Here is a 10,744-nt window from a genome sequence, read left to right as displayed (position 1 = left end):
CCGCCCCTCTGAAACTGCCACCAGTACTCACCCCGGGCCACAACCCCGGGGACTCCTCTCTCTTATGATGTGTCTCCCCATTTCCTTCATTTTCCCTTCTGGGAGTAGCAGTCTTAGCACCTCTGGCTTCCAAAAGCCTTTGAAAATGTTTGAGCTGCAAAATATAGGGGTGGGGGAAGCATTGCACGTTCGGGATCTATACGTGTTTAACTAAAAGCCTAGAAAACCTAACATGTCAAGTTCACTAATTGTTTCATTTAATCATCATAAAAAATTTCATTACACTTAATTGTTTGAAACAAACTTACAGGTGAAGTCGCCCCACTTTGAGAGAATTCCCAAGACTCCTGGACACTCAGTGAAGAATTTGTGGCTAATTGTAATTAAATGAATTTCTTGTAGGCAAATAATTTTGGAAATGAAATTATTTTTAGAAATCATCTACACTAATAAAAGAGAAATATGCAAATTGGTGTCACTCTGCTATGCCTACCAGCCAATCAGGATGAGTATGCAAATTAACCCAACAAAGATGGTGGTTAATTTGCATGTGCAGGCGCAGAGCGAAGACTGAAGGCTCAGCCTGGACTGAAGACTGAAGAGGCTTGCCTTCTCCGCTGTGGCTGGAGCAAAGGTCTGGGTCCCGGGTGCTGGAGGAAAATTGTTGCCGGCATCCAGGGGAAGAAGGCCTATTGCATGAATCTCTTCATGCAATGGGCCTCTAGTTTGATTATAAAAATAAAAGATGTGAATTTATTCCAGTATATTTGTTGGCTTTCCGAAAAGAGTTGGTGGGAGAGGAAGGAGCCCGAGCAGCCCAGTGCTGGCCACACCCCTCTCCCTTGCCCACTTTCAGCCCTAGGACACCTTTCCAAATCCCCATCTCCACTGGGGTGAAAATCCTCCAGTTCCCCTTCCTTTGCCCCTGGGAAAAATCTCAAGTTACTACCACAGCTAATTCCCGGCCCTGCCCAGCTCCCTAACTCAGTACCACCTGCCTATCCACCTGCCTATGCATCACTGCTGAGAGTTGGGGATGGGGGGACCTGGGACTCAAACTGAACCACCTGTCAATCCCTGGACTGGGCAATGTGGCCTCTTCTGCAGCCAGAGTGGGAAGCGGAACCAGGAACCAGTGAGGGGGACTTTCTCCACTCCCCCTTCCCGGGACAGGCCCCAAGGTGTGGCCTGGGATTAAGAAGGCACAGAAATCATTTGGTGAATGACCCGCTGAATAAATGGGACTGCTCCGTCACCTGAGAGAGGGACAGCTGCAGATCCTATAATGACATAACCAGCTCCTGTGTAATGAGCACATGCTACATTCTCAGTGCTCTGCTAGAACCTTCAGGCCATGATCTCACTGAACAACAACCCCACAACTGAGGCTCAGAACGAGTGGTGGCTGGCTCCGGGCACAGAGCTAAAAGGTGGGGGTGCCAGGACCAGAGCCCCAGGTTTGCCTGACTCTGGGGACATGGGTGACTGAGCTCTGTCTTGAAGGGCAGTGAACAGAGCCTTCGATGCAGCAGCTTTGCTTGGTCTAGGTTTCTCTCCCTCCTCCTCTACCTCCTGGGACCTTGTGCAATCCCCTCTGGCCACCTCCAGCTCTCTGACCTTTGCCCTTGACCAAAGACATGTCATTTCCCACATTGGGTGCCTTCTGACCCTTGAGATGAATGCACAGGAGAAATGTGAAGATAACATCCAGGCTGCCCGGGAGAAAGGAGACTGGGTTTCAACAACACGATGTGCGGTAAACATATCTCTTCGAAAAGAGAGCGAGGGAGACATCTAAAGACTCGAGATCAGTAACGTGTCATTAGCATCTGGTTTGGGCAGAGAGTTCCTAACAGTTTCTAGAAAAACACAAGCCATAGAAAACGAGTCTGCTTTTCAGGGCAAAAGGAGGTTTGGGATCCAGCAGTCTGTGGTGCCATCTGGGATTTCCTGTGGCCTTTGAGGACCTTCCTAGGGGGGTAAGGGGGAATTGGTGTCCCTGCCTCCCTTCCTCTCCCCTTTTGCCTTCCACCCTGGGTGGCAGGCTCTGAGAGTGTGGAAACTGCCCTTGAACTCGGACCTATCAATAAATAGGCCCCACGAATGGCCATGCCTAAAGGCACAGAGGAGGTACCTTCGCTCCTTCCGTGGAGGAACACCTGAGCCTCTCAATGGAAGGGATAGCTAGGTATCCTCCAATATCTGTTGTCCCGTATTTTTAAGTACTAGAAGCCCCAATTTTAGCTGGGTGCATTGCGGACCAGCATAAAGACCATTTTCCCCAGCCTCCCTTGCCAGGACATGAGCTGAATGGGATGTCAGTGGAATATGCGTGCAACTTCCAAGTGTTCTTCAAAGGGAGATACATGTCCTTCTTCCCCTTCCTTCTTCCTGATGGAAGGAATGCAGATGTGATGGCTGGAGCTTAAGCAGCCATTCTAGAACTCAAGGCCAATCTTGGAATGGAGGCCACAAATGGCAGAGCAACAAGATAGAAGGGGCCTGGGTCCTAACCTCATGATGTGCCACACCAAACCTGGACCGCCCACCTATCAGACTGTTGAGGAGAAAAAAAGAAAGAAGGGTCTGGATGGGGTAAGCCACTAATATTTGGGTTAAAGATCATCTTTAAAGTCAAAATTACCTTGAAAATCTCTTAAACTGAGAAGAGAAATAAAAGATAATCCAAATCTTCAAAAGTGAGAATCCCACTCAGTGTGGTGAGACGCTCACAGCAGGTTCATGGCTCCCATGAATTCTAGACGTGCTGTGCAATGCTAGGGAAGTTGGAACCCACCCATGTTCAATTGTTTTTCTTTCTCTCTCTCTCTTGCCTTTTTTTTCTTTTGCCCAAAGTTATATGGTAGAGATGCATCCAGCACATTTTCTAACTTGTGAGAACCTACCGAGTATCATATAGACATGCTTCTTCTTCTTTATCATCTCTGTTTTACAGTTGAAGAAACTAAGACTCAGAGAGGTCCTGACCCACAGGGAGAAGCAGGGCCTGCCCTGGAGAAGAAGGCGAGACAGAACCCTTGTCCAGGCGGCACCTCCCAGGTGCGTGGCCTTTCCCAGTGGCTCCTGCCGCAGGTTCCGGGGACCACTCAGAGAGCCAGGGCGGAGGCCACACGTGGCTTCGGGATGGGGCAGTGGGGACAGGAAGGGCCATCCAAACACTGCCCGGTGGCCAGCCGTCGCCACTGAAACCTAAGTGGTCCTTCCAGAAGCCAACTGGACCCTCAGGATGAAGCGTGCCCTCAGCCTGGCCTGCAAGTCCCAGAGGCCAGGCACCTGGGTCAAGGCCTGGGCTTGCTGCTTGCACCCTGGGAGGAGCTAAGGAGCCTGAGGAGGAGAGGACGGGGGAGAAGCCGAGGTCGTGCCAGATGGACTCAGGTTTCCCTGGGGAGATGATGGGTGGGAGGTCCCCCCTCAATCAGAGGGGCCAAAGGGAGGTGGGCCAGCGCCCGGGTTGGTGAGCGGGCGCCACCTGGTGGCCGGTCCCGGCACGGCACCTCCCAGCATCCACCGGGGCTCACCCATAGCCCTTTCCACAATCTTCCTCCACACCCGCAACCACCCTGCCTTTACAGTTAACCTCATCAGTGCATATAGAGATACGGGTTTCTTCGGATTTACATAAAAGGGAAACAAAAGCACCCTTGTGGTTTCCTGGTTTTATGGCTGGTCTCACTTTCCACCACCACCCCCTGCCAATGACATCACCTGGCACGCTTGGCCCCGCCCCGGAGGTTGGAGTGCGTCGATCTGCTGTGGACTGGGCATCGGGCCTTCTGCTGGCTCTGCAAAGGCCACCTCTGGGCGAGCCCGGGACCCGCTCCCTCGCTGCTGTCGCTGGTGTTGTCGACCCCGACCCCGGCGTTTGCAGAGCGGCTGCCCGGTGAGTGTGCCCCGAGGGAGCGGGGATGTCCCTAGCCCGCCCAGGCCTGAGCTGGTACCTCGGGCCCAGGGACTTCCTGGGCTGCGTTCTTGATCCTCTTGGCGGCCTCACACAGCGCCCTGCATTTCTGGAGGCCTCGGTTTCCCCTCTATTACCTGAAAGAGAACATGGCTCTGGACGGCTTGGGGATCACTCAGAAAAGCGATGGGTGTTTTGCCTGACACATGCGGGCACCCAGTGGTGCTCATGACTGTGACTGGAAGTAAATGGAGACACAGAAAGTTTAATTAACGTGCCCACGGTCACAGAGCCAGTACATGTGTGGGGAGGGGCTGGGTTAGGGCCCAAGCATGTCTGTGGCCTTGAACAAGTGTCCTCACTGAGAGAAGAGGCCAGTGCTAGTCCCGACCCTGTAGGTGAGTAGAGGGCCCATGAGATTTGAAAGCACACGGTAGGTGTTCATTAACGAGAGTTGTCATTTTGAAGTGCACACGATCATGGGCATCCAGGGTCCTCGCCTCTGTGGGGTGCGGGGGGGTCGGGTGGACATCAGTGGCACCTGGAAGTTACTCAGCTCTACCCTCCAGCATCTAGTCCACGCCCGCTTACTCATCCATTCTGCTTTCAATTTTGTTTCTTTCGAAAGCCACAGACAGAAGTTTCGTTTTCTTTTTCTCCACAATGCTGATCAGTCCCGGCTTTCTAGGCCTGTTTCCGGGGTGTAAACAGCTGGTGCCTGCCCGTGAAGCCAGCCTCCCGTCACAGCTGCCAGAAGCCCAGCCTCAGCCACACAGGGACACCAGCCTCGACCAGCCCACCTTCGCAAGGCCCCCAAGTCTCCCCGGGCTCCTATCCGCTGCTGTCAGCATGGCCCAGGCGTCTGCAGACATCGATGAGACAGGTACTAGTACTCCCTCCCACTGGATGGTGGGACCTGGGGGGACTGATTACAGCAATGAGAGCGACCATACCCAGGAGCACACAGTGCCCAGGAAGAGGAGAGAGTGTGGGCTGGGCTGGGAGGCTGGCCCTGCCCTAGGTGCCTGGCCACACGCCCCAGGCATTTCACAATCACCTCAGTGGTGAGCGCTGCCATGTTCCCATTTCACACCTGAGACCACCAAGGCCCTGAGAGGCAAAAACCTCAGGGCACCCGGCTGATGCTGGGGGCTGAGCGCCGTCTTCACACTCATTTTGAGAAGCAGCACAAGCCGCTTTGATAAGAGACACACATTCCCCCGCTGCCCTCTTCCTGAGAGCTTCACTCCCAAGGCCCTAGCGGAGGGGCCGGCACTGAGCAATCCCTGGGTTCTAGAGTGCCCATGGGGGCTGCGGGCTGGGGCCTGCGGGCTGGGGGCTGGGGGCTGCGGGCTGCAGGCTGGGGGCTGGGGGCTTCGGGCTGGGGGCTGGGGGCTGCGGGCTGGGGGCTGGGGGCTGCGGACTGCGGGTGGGGTTTTGGTCTCTAGTTGCTGTTTCTGTTATCATTGGCTCATTCCATCCTCACCACAACCTTTGAAGGAGCTGCTGTTACCCCACTTCACAGGTGGAGAAACTGAGGCACAGAGTCACACAGCCAGGAGGTGGCAGAGCCGGGGTTCACACCTGGGAAACCAGCCTCGGAGAACAAAAAGGAGGCAAAGAGGGTGTAGGGAGGGGAGGGCAGGGTGTGGCCTACGTCCGTGGTCATCAAACTGCGGCTGGCGAGTGTGGCTCTTCCACAAAATACCACGTGGGGGCGCGCATACAGTGCGATTGAAACTTCGTGGCCCACGCGTAGAAGTAGGTTTTCGGCCTGGGCGAGTCTGTTTTGAAGAAGTACTGTTGATATTTGGCTCTGTTGACTAATGAGTTTGCCGACCACTGGTCTAGGTGGATTGGCTCCCAGGGTCCTGACATGCTCCCCAAGGGACACGCAGGTACCAGTCGAGGCCACTCGGTAACCACGTGCTACTTCTTCTCTGTGGCTTCCCCTTCCTTATCACGCGCCACTTGTACCTCGTCCATTTCACAGCCTCCCAGCTGCTGGGGCCTCGCTCCCTTCACTTGCCTTTGCAGTCAGGGTGGAGGGGGCGGGAGGAGGCTGACCAGGGGCCGGCTTTTCAAGAATCCAAACTCTTTTTAGGACAAGGCAGAGCCCTGTGTGGTTGATGGAGGAGGGTCTGGCGGCTGATGACTGCTCGGGGTAGCAGTGGGTGAAGGAGTGGGCGCCCCCAGGTGCTCTAACTGCGCTTCACCTGCCGGCAGGTGAAAGCGTTGTGACAAAGGCGAGCTGCAGCCGGGCTGTAGCGCTGAGCCGGAGGGTCCACTCCCACTAGTGCTGCCGCTGAGGAGCCGGATAAACCAGAGCGGAGGACTCGCTAGGGCCACCTCCCTGGAAGGGGACCTGGCTTCCCAAGAAGGACCCGCGTCGCATTTCCCTCGGGGCTGCTGGGGCCCAGGTTTCCTCCTGATGGGTGACCTGCCGCCCACAGCGCCCTCTGCATCCTGAACGCATATCCCCTTGGTGGGGGGGGATCCTGCCCGGAGGAGGTGGAAGCAGAGAAGAGGAGATGAGGGGACTCAAGGGAGCCAGGAGCAGTATTTCCAGGGCAAACCACACAGGCAGGGAGGGCGAGCCTGAGGAGGGCAGATTTTGAAGGGAGGAGGTGGCTGGGATCTGGGAACAGAGTGGCCCACTGCCCCTCCCCCCTCCCCTCTCCCCTGCCCCCCTGCCCTCACTCTCCGAATCCTGCCACCTCCACTCCCCTCTGCTCTGAGGACACCTGAGAGCTAAGCATCCACCTGCCTTCTAGCCACTCTCAGCAAGTGGAGGACCCGTGAAAGGCCTGGATGCCTCCTTCGGTCACCAGGCTGTCCAGCCAAGGTCATTTCTGAGCAGCCCATGAGCCTCTCACTGAACAGAAGTGTCTTTGGTGGATGTCTGCTCGGACTCTGCCCTGGGCCCCTCCCCCGTGGGCCTCCCCTGCCCCTGAGCCTCTAGCCAGGCTCCAACCTGGGCACTCAGTTCTCTCCCTGCCCCTCTCTCCTCTCCCAGACCTTGAGCAGAGGATCCTGCAGGCGTTGAAGGGCGCTGGCACCCCTGTGAAGGCTGCCCAGCTGGAAAAGGAATGCCAAGTGCCCAGGAAGGACATCAACCGTGTTCTCTACCGGATGAAAGAGAAGTTGAAAGTGGATCGAGATGACTCTGCGAAATGGAGCTTAAGAGAGGGTGGGCCTGGAGAAATGGTTCCCGCAGAGCCGGCCCAGCCCAGCCATGGTAACCTGCCAACCTGGGGGGGGGGGGGTACCCAGCACCAGCAGTCCTGGCAACAGACAAGCCTGGATTTGGGCCTGGGTTTGAATACAGGCTCTGCCCCTCCGGGTGCATAATGCCCCCTCATCGTGCCTTCACTTCCTCTTCTGGCCAATGGAGACAGAGCAGGGCTGCTTCGTAGGGTTTCGAGAGGATTAGATGCAAAGGGTTCAGCCTAGTGCCAGCACATAGTAGGTGCTCAGCAAAGTACAATAATAACAGAAAGTAATGATGACAATGATGATGATGATGATGATAGAACAAAGTTAACGTCACACTAGATCAGTGGTTCTCAACCTTCTGGCCCTTTAAATACAGTTCCTCATGCTGTGACCCAACCATAAAATTATGTTTGTTGCTACTTCATAACTGTAATGTTGCTACTGTTATGAATCGTAATGTAAATATCTGATATGCTGGATGGTCTTAGGCGACCCCTGTGAAAGGGTCGTTCAACCGCCAAAGGGGTCGCGACCCACAGGTTGAGAACCGCTGCACTAGATCCTCTTAGCCAGTTCTGTAGCCCACAGACCAAAAGAGCTGACATTGGTCAAGTGCTTGCAATGGGCCAGGGCGCACCCAAGGTTCCCTCGATGGGAAGAGACGGCACTCAACCCCCTTTTCCCAGAGAAGTTAGGTAGCAGGGCAGCCACACAGCTGGAAAGAGGCAGGGCCGGATCAGAGCTCGCGATGCCCTCCGCCTTCGCCTGGTAGAGTCCCGTCCCCTTCCTGCTCCTCCACCCCTGGCCGTCTTCCTCTCTCCAGCAGACGGGACCCTGCAAGACACAGTTGCAGTTCCCAGAAACCTGGCTCTCAGCTGGGTGACCTCGGAAGCACTGGCTTCCTTTCAGCTGCTGGGACAAGGGCCTGTTTCCTTCACCACAGGACCTGCTATGAGAGTTCAGGGCCGTGACCCTCCCACCCCACCGGGAGGTTCCCACTAAGCGCCCTGAGGCAGCGCTCAGTCTCTGCGGTGGAAGAAGCTAACGGCCCGAGGATCGATTCCTCTGGTCGGGAGCTGACATCACTGTGCAGCCCGTGCGCCAGGCGCGCCCGGAGGCTCGGTGCCGTCCCCAGCCCCAGGACAGCCTCCGTGGGCAGTGATTATGCGTGTCTGATGGACGAGGGAACGGGCTCAGAGGGGCTGCGGCTGCCCAGGGTCGCACAGCTAGTAAGCAGTGGAGCAGACTCAAACTCCCGAGTCCTCCTTAACCACCCACCCTCCTGCCGCCCACAGAGCTGCAGGGACAGATCTTACGGTTGCTGGAAGCCAGCGGGCCCCAGAGGGCTGTGAGCATCGCCCGGTCCCTGGGGATGAAGACGTCAAAGGATGTCAACCCATACCTGTATGCCATGCAGGAAAAGCACCTTCTGGACTTGGACAAGAATTCAAAAACATGGGCAATTTATCAACCAGGTAGGCCCTTACATGCTTCCCTGGGCAGGGCAGGGAAAGACACACTCTGATGCCCAACCTGTGTTCCTTGCTGGGCACCCTGCTGAGCACTCGGCCTGCTCCACCTTCAGAACCTCCCAGAAGCTTGCACTTGTCTTGCTGACCAGTCACTGGAAGGGGTTCCAGGAGGGAGGAGCACGACGGGGGAGTAACCAGGGAGGGCCTCCTGGAGGCGGGGCCTGAGGCTGTAGTTGCAGAAGGCAAGGGGCTGGGAGGGGCGGCCCACTCCTGGCTGTATTGGCCTGGGCGCAGGGCTCAGCCTGAGGTTGCTGACAGTTCTGTAGGCACTTTGCCCAACTTGGAGTTGGCATTGCTGAAGGAGACCAGGCTGGGCTCAGATAGCCGGGGGGCGGAGTCCCAGGGTGACTTATCCACCAGGTGCAGCAGTCGCAGGGCCTCGAGCCCACGGTCCTTTTACAGGCCCACAGAAATGTTCCCATTTCTCTTAAAATCAGAAGAAAACAGTGAACGTTATAATCATAATAACGACTCTCGCCTAGATTATATGTCTTTATCCCAATGCAGTCATAACATATAATTTTAAAAAATATGTTTAATGGAGGAAGTGGGCCCACAAAGACACAAGAGCCCAGGGCCCACGGAGGTGGGAATGTGGCCCGTGTGTGCAGGGGCGAAGCCCCGGGCAGGTGCCCATCTGGCCGGCGTGGGCGGACACCCCTGCTCCAAGGGTCCTCAGCAGCCTAGGAATGACGCCCTGCGACAGCAGGTGGATTTTAAACACTGGTCACAAAGGCAAATTCTTAAAAATGCCTTGGGAGGCAAGCAAAGCTTATCTGTGGACAGCCGCTGGCCTTGGCTGGAGGGCGCTCACGGTCAGCGTGTGGCTGCTCAAAGGGAGGGGGGCAGAGGGCAGGTGAGCAGGAAGCTCCCCGATCCTCTTGGGGCAGCAGAGGACACTCAGGCAGGGTGACGATGTCCAGGGGAGGGTCATCCGAGATGCCAGTGGCATTTGTCAGACATGCCCGTTCCTGGCTAGGGGCTCCGGACTCAGCACCGCGGTGGGCACTAGGACTCTATGTCCAGGCTTGCCAGGAGACGTGGTGCTGCCAGCCGGCAGTTGGAGCCCCAGATCCGTCGGGGGATGCGGAGGGGTTGAGTGGCATGTTATTCCACAGGGACTCCCAGGGCCCCCACCATCATTTACCAGCAAAGCCCTGTCATGATCTGTCAGAACGCACCCCACAGCCACATCTCCATCCAGAACTCCGAAGCCGTCCAGATTGGACATGGGAACACCATCATGAAACTAATGGCCCCTTCGGAGAGTGGTGAGTCCCCTGGGAGATGCCCTGGGAGGACCTGGGGCAGCTGCTCTGTCTGGGTGGGTCAGGGAACAGGGGGCAGTCAACCCTCCAAGGAGAAAGGGCGGCCTTCAGATCACCACGGTCCTCCTTCACGGCCTCCTGAGAGTGAGGGCGTCTTTCTCATGCCTGGATCGAATCTTCCTGATTCCCTTTCATTCCAATACCGTTCGCCTCATTCCCAGGGGACCGATCTCTTCCCATGAGAAGCAGTTCGGGTCACTCCCCTCAGGAGGATGCCACAGGGGCCACTGCAGCGTTCTGTTTATTCGGAGACACACTGTGTTCTCCACATCGTCACATCTCTAGCACTGGAATGCCTCTCGCCAGTGGTACCCCAGTCATGATGAAATACGGCCCTGCAGGCACTGTGGTGAGAGGGGACAACAGTGAGAGCATCAGCCCCCAAGTGGGAACACTCCCTGAGACTTCTACAGAACCCTTCCCCCTTCTGGGCCTCAGTTTCCCCAGCTGTGAAATGAAGAACTTTGTCTGAAAATCTAGATCAACGCTTGCCCAACGTCAATCCTCTGAGCCTCCCCCCGCCCCCCGGTTCCAGCCAGGCCCATGTCTGACTGTTGACTCCATGTTAAAGGGTTTCCCTTTCATTCTGCTCAGATGTATTGTAGAGTAAATTTGTGCAGCATCACCTCATGTGGGAACCAGGAAGGTCACCATGAAAAGCAGCACTGAGAGAAGTGCCGGAGGCTCTGAGCTGGTTAGTGCATGCGCTTACACCAGAGGGACTTCCTTCCGAGGGCTGCGGCACTGAG

At 56.1% G+C, this 10,744-nt stretch overlaps 1 protein-coding gene across 1 annotated transcript in view; it reads left to right on the top strand.

Moving 5' to 3' along the window:
* The first annotated feature begins 4,567 nt into the window (after positions 1 to 4,567).
* The window catches only part of ZBP1 (Z-DNA binding protein 1), a 9,592-nt gene continuing 3,415 nt past the window's right edge, over positions 4,568 to 10,744 (top strand). Inside the window, exons 1-4 of the mRNA XM_023759444.1 lie at positions 4,568 to 4,802; positions 6,936 to 7,157; positions 8,431 to 8,610; positions 9,786 to 10,174. Coding sequence (XP_023615212.1) covers positions 4,583 to 4,802; positions 6,936 to 7,157; positions 8,431 to 8,610; positions 9,786 to 10,174 — 1,011 coding nt within the window. The 5' untranslated portion in view covers positions 4,568 to 4,582. The remainder of the gene's footprint in view (positions 4,803 to 6,935; positions 7,158 to 8,430; positions 8,611 to 9,785; positions 10,175 to 10,744) is intronic.

The sequence above is a fragment of the Myotis lucifugus genome, unplaced genomic scaffold, assembly GCF_000147115.1.
Source record: "Myotis lucifugus unplaced genomic scaffold, Myoluc2.0 scaffold_155, whole genome shotgun sequence".
NCBI lineage: Eukaryota > Metazoa > Chordata > Mammalia > Chiroptera > Vespertilionidae > Myotis > Myotis lucifugus.
This window is presented reverse-complemented; position numbering and strand designations above follow the sequence as displayed.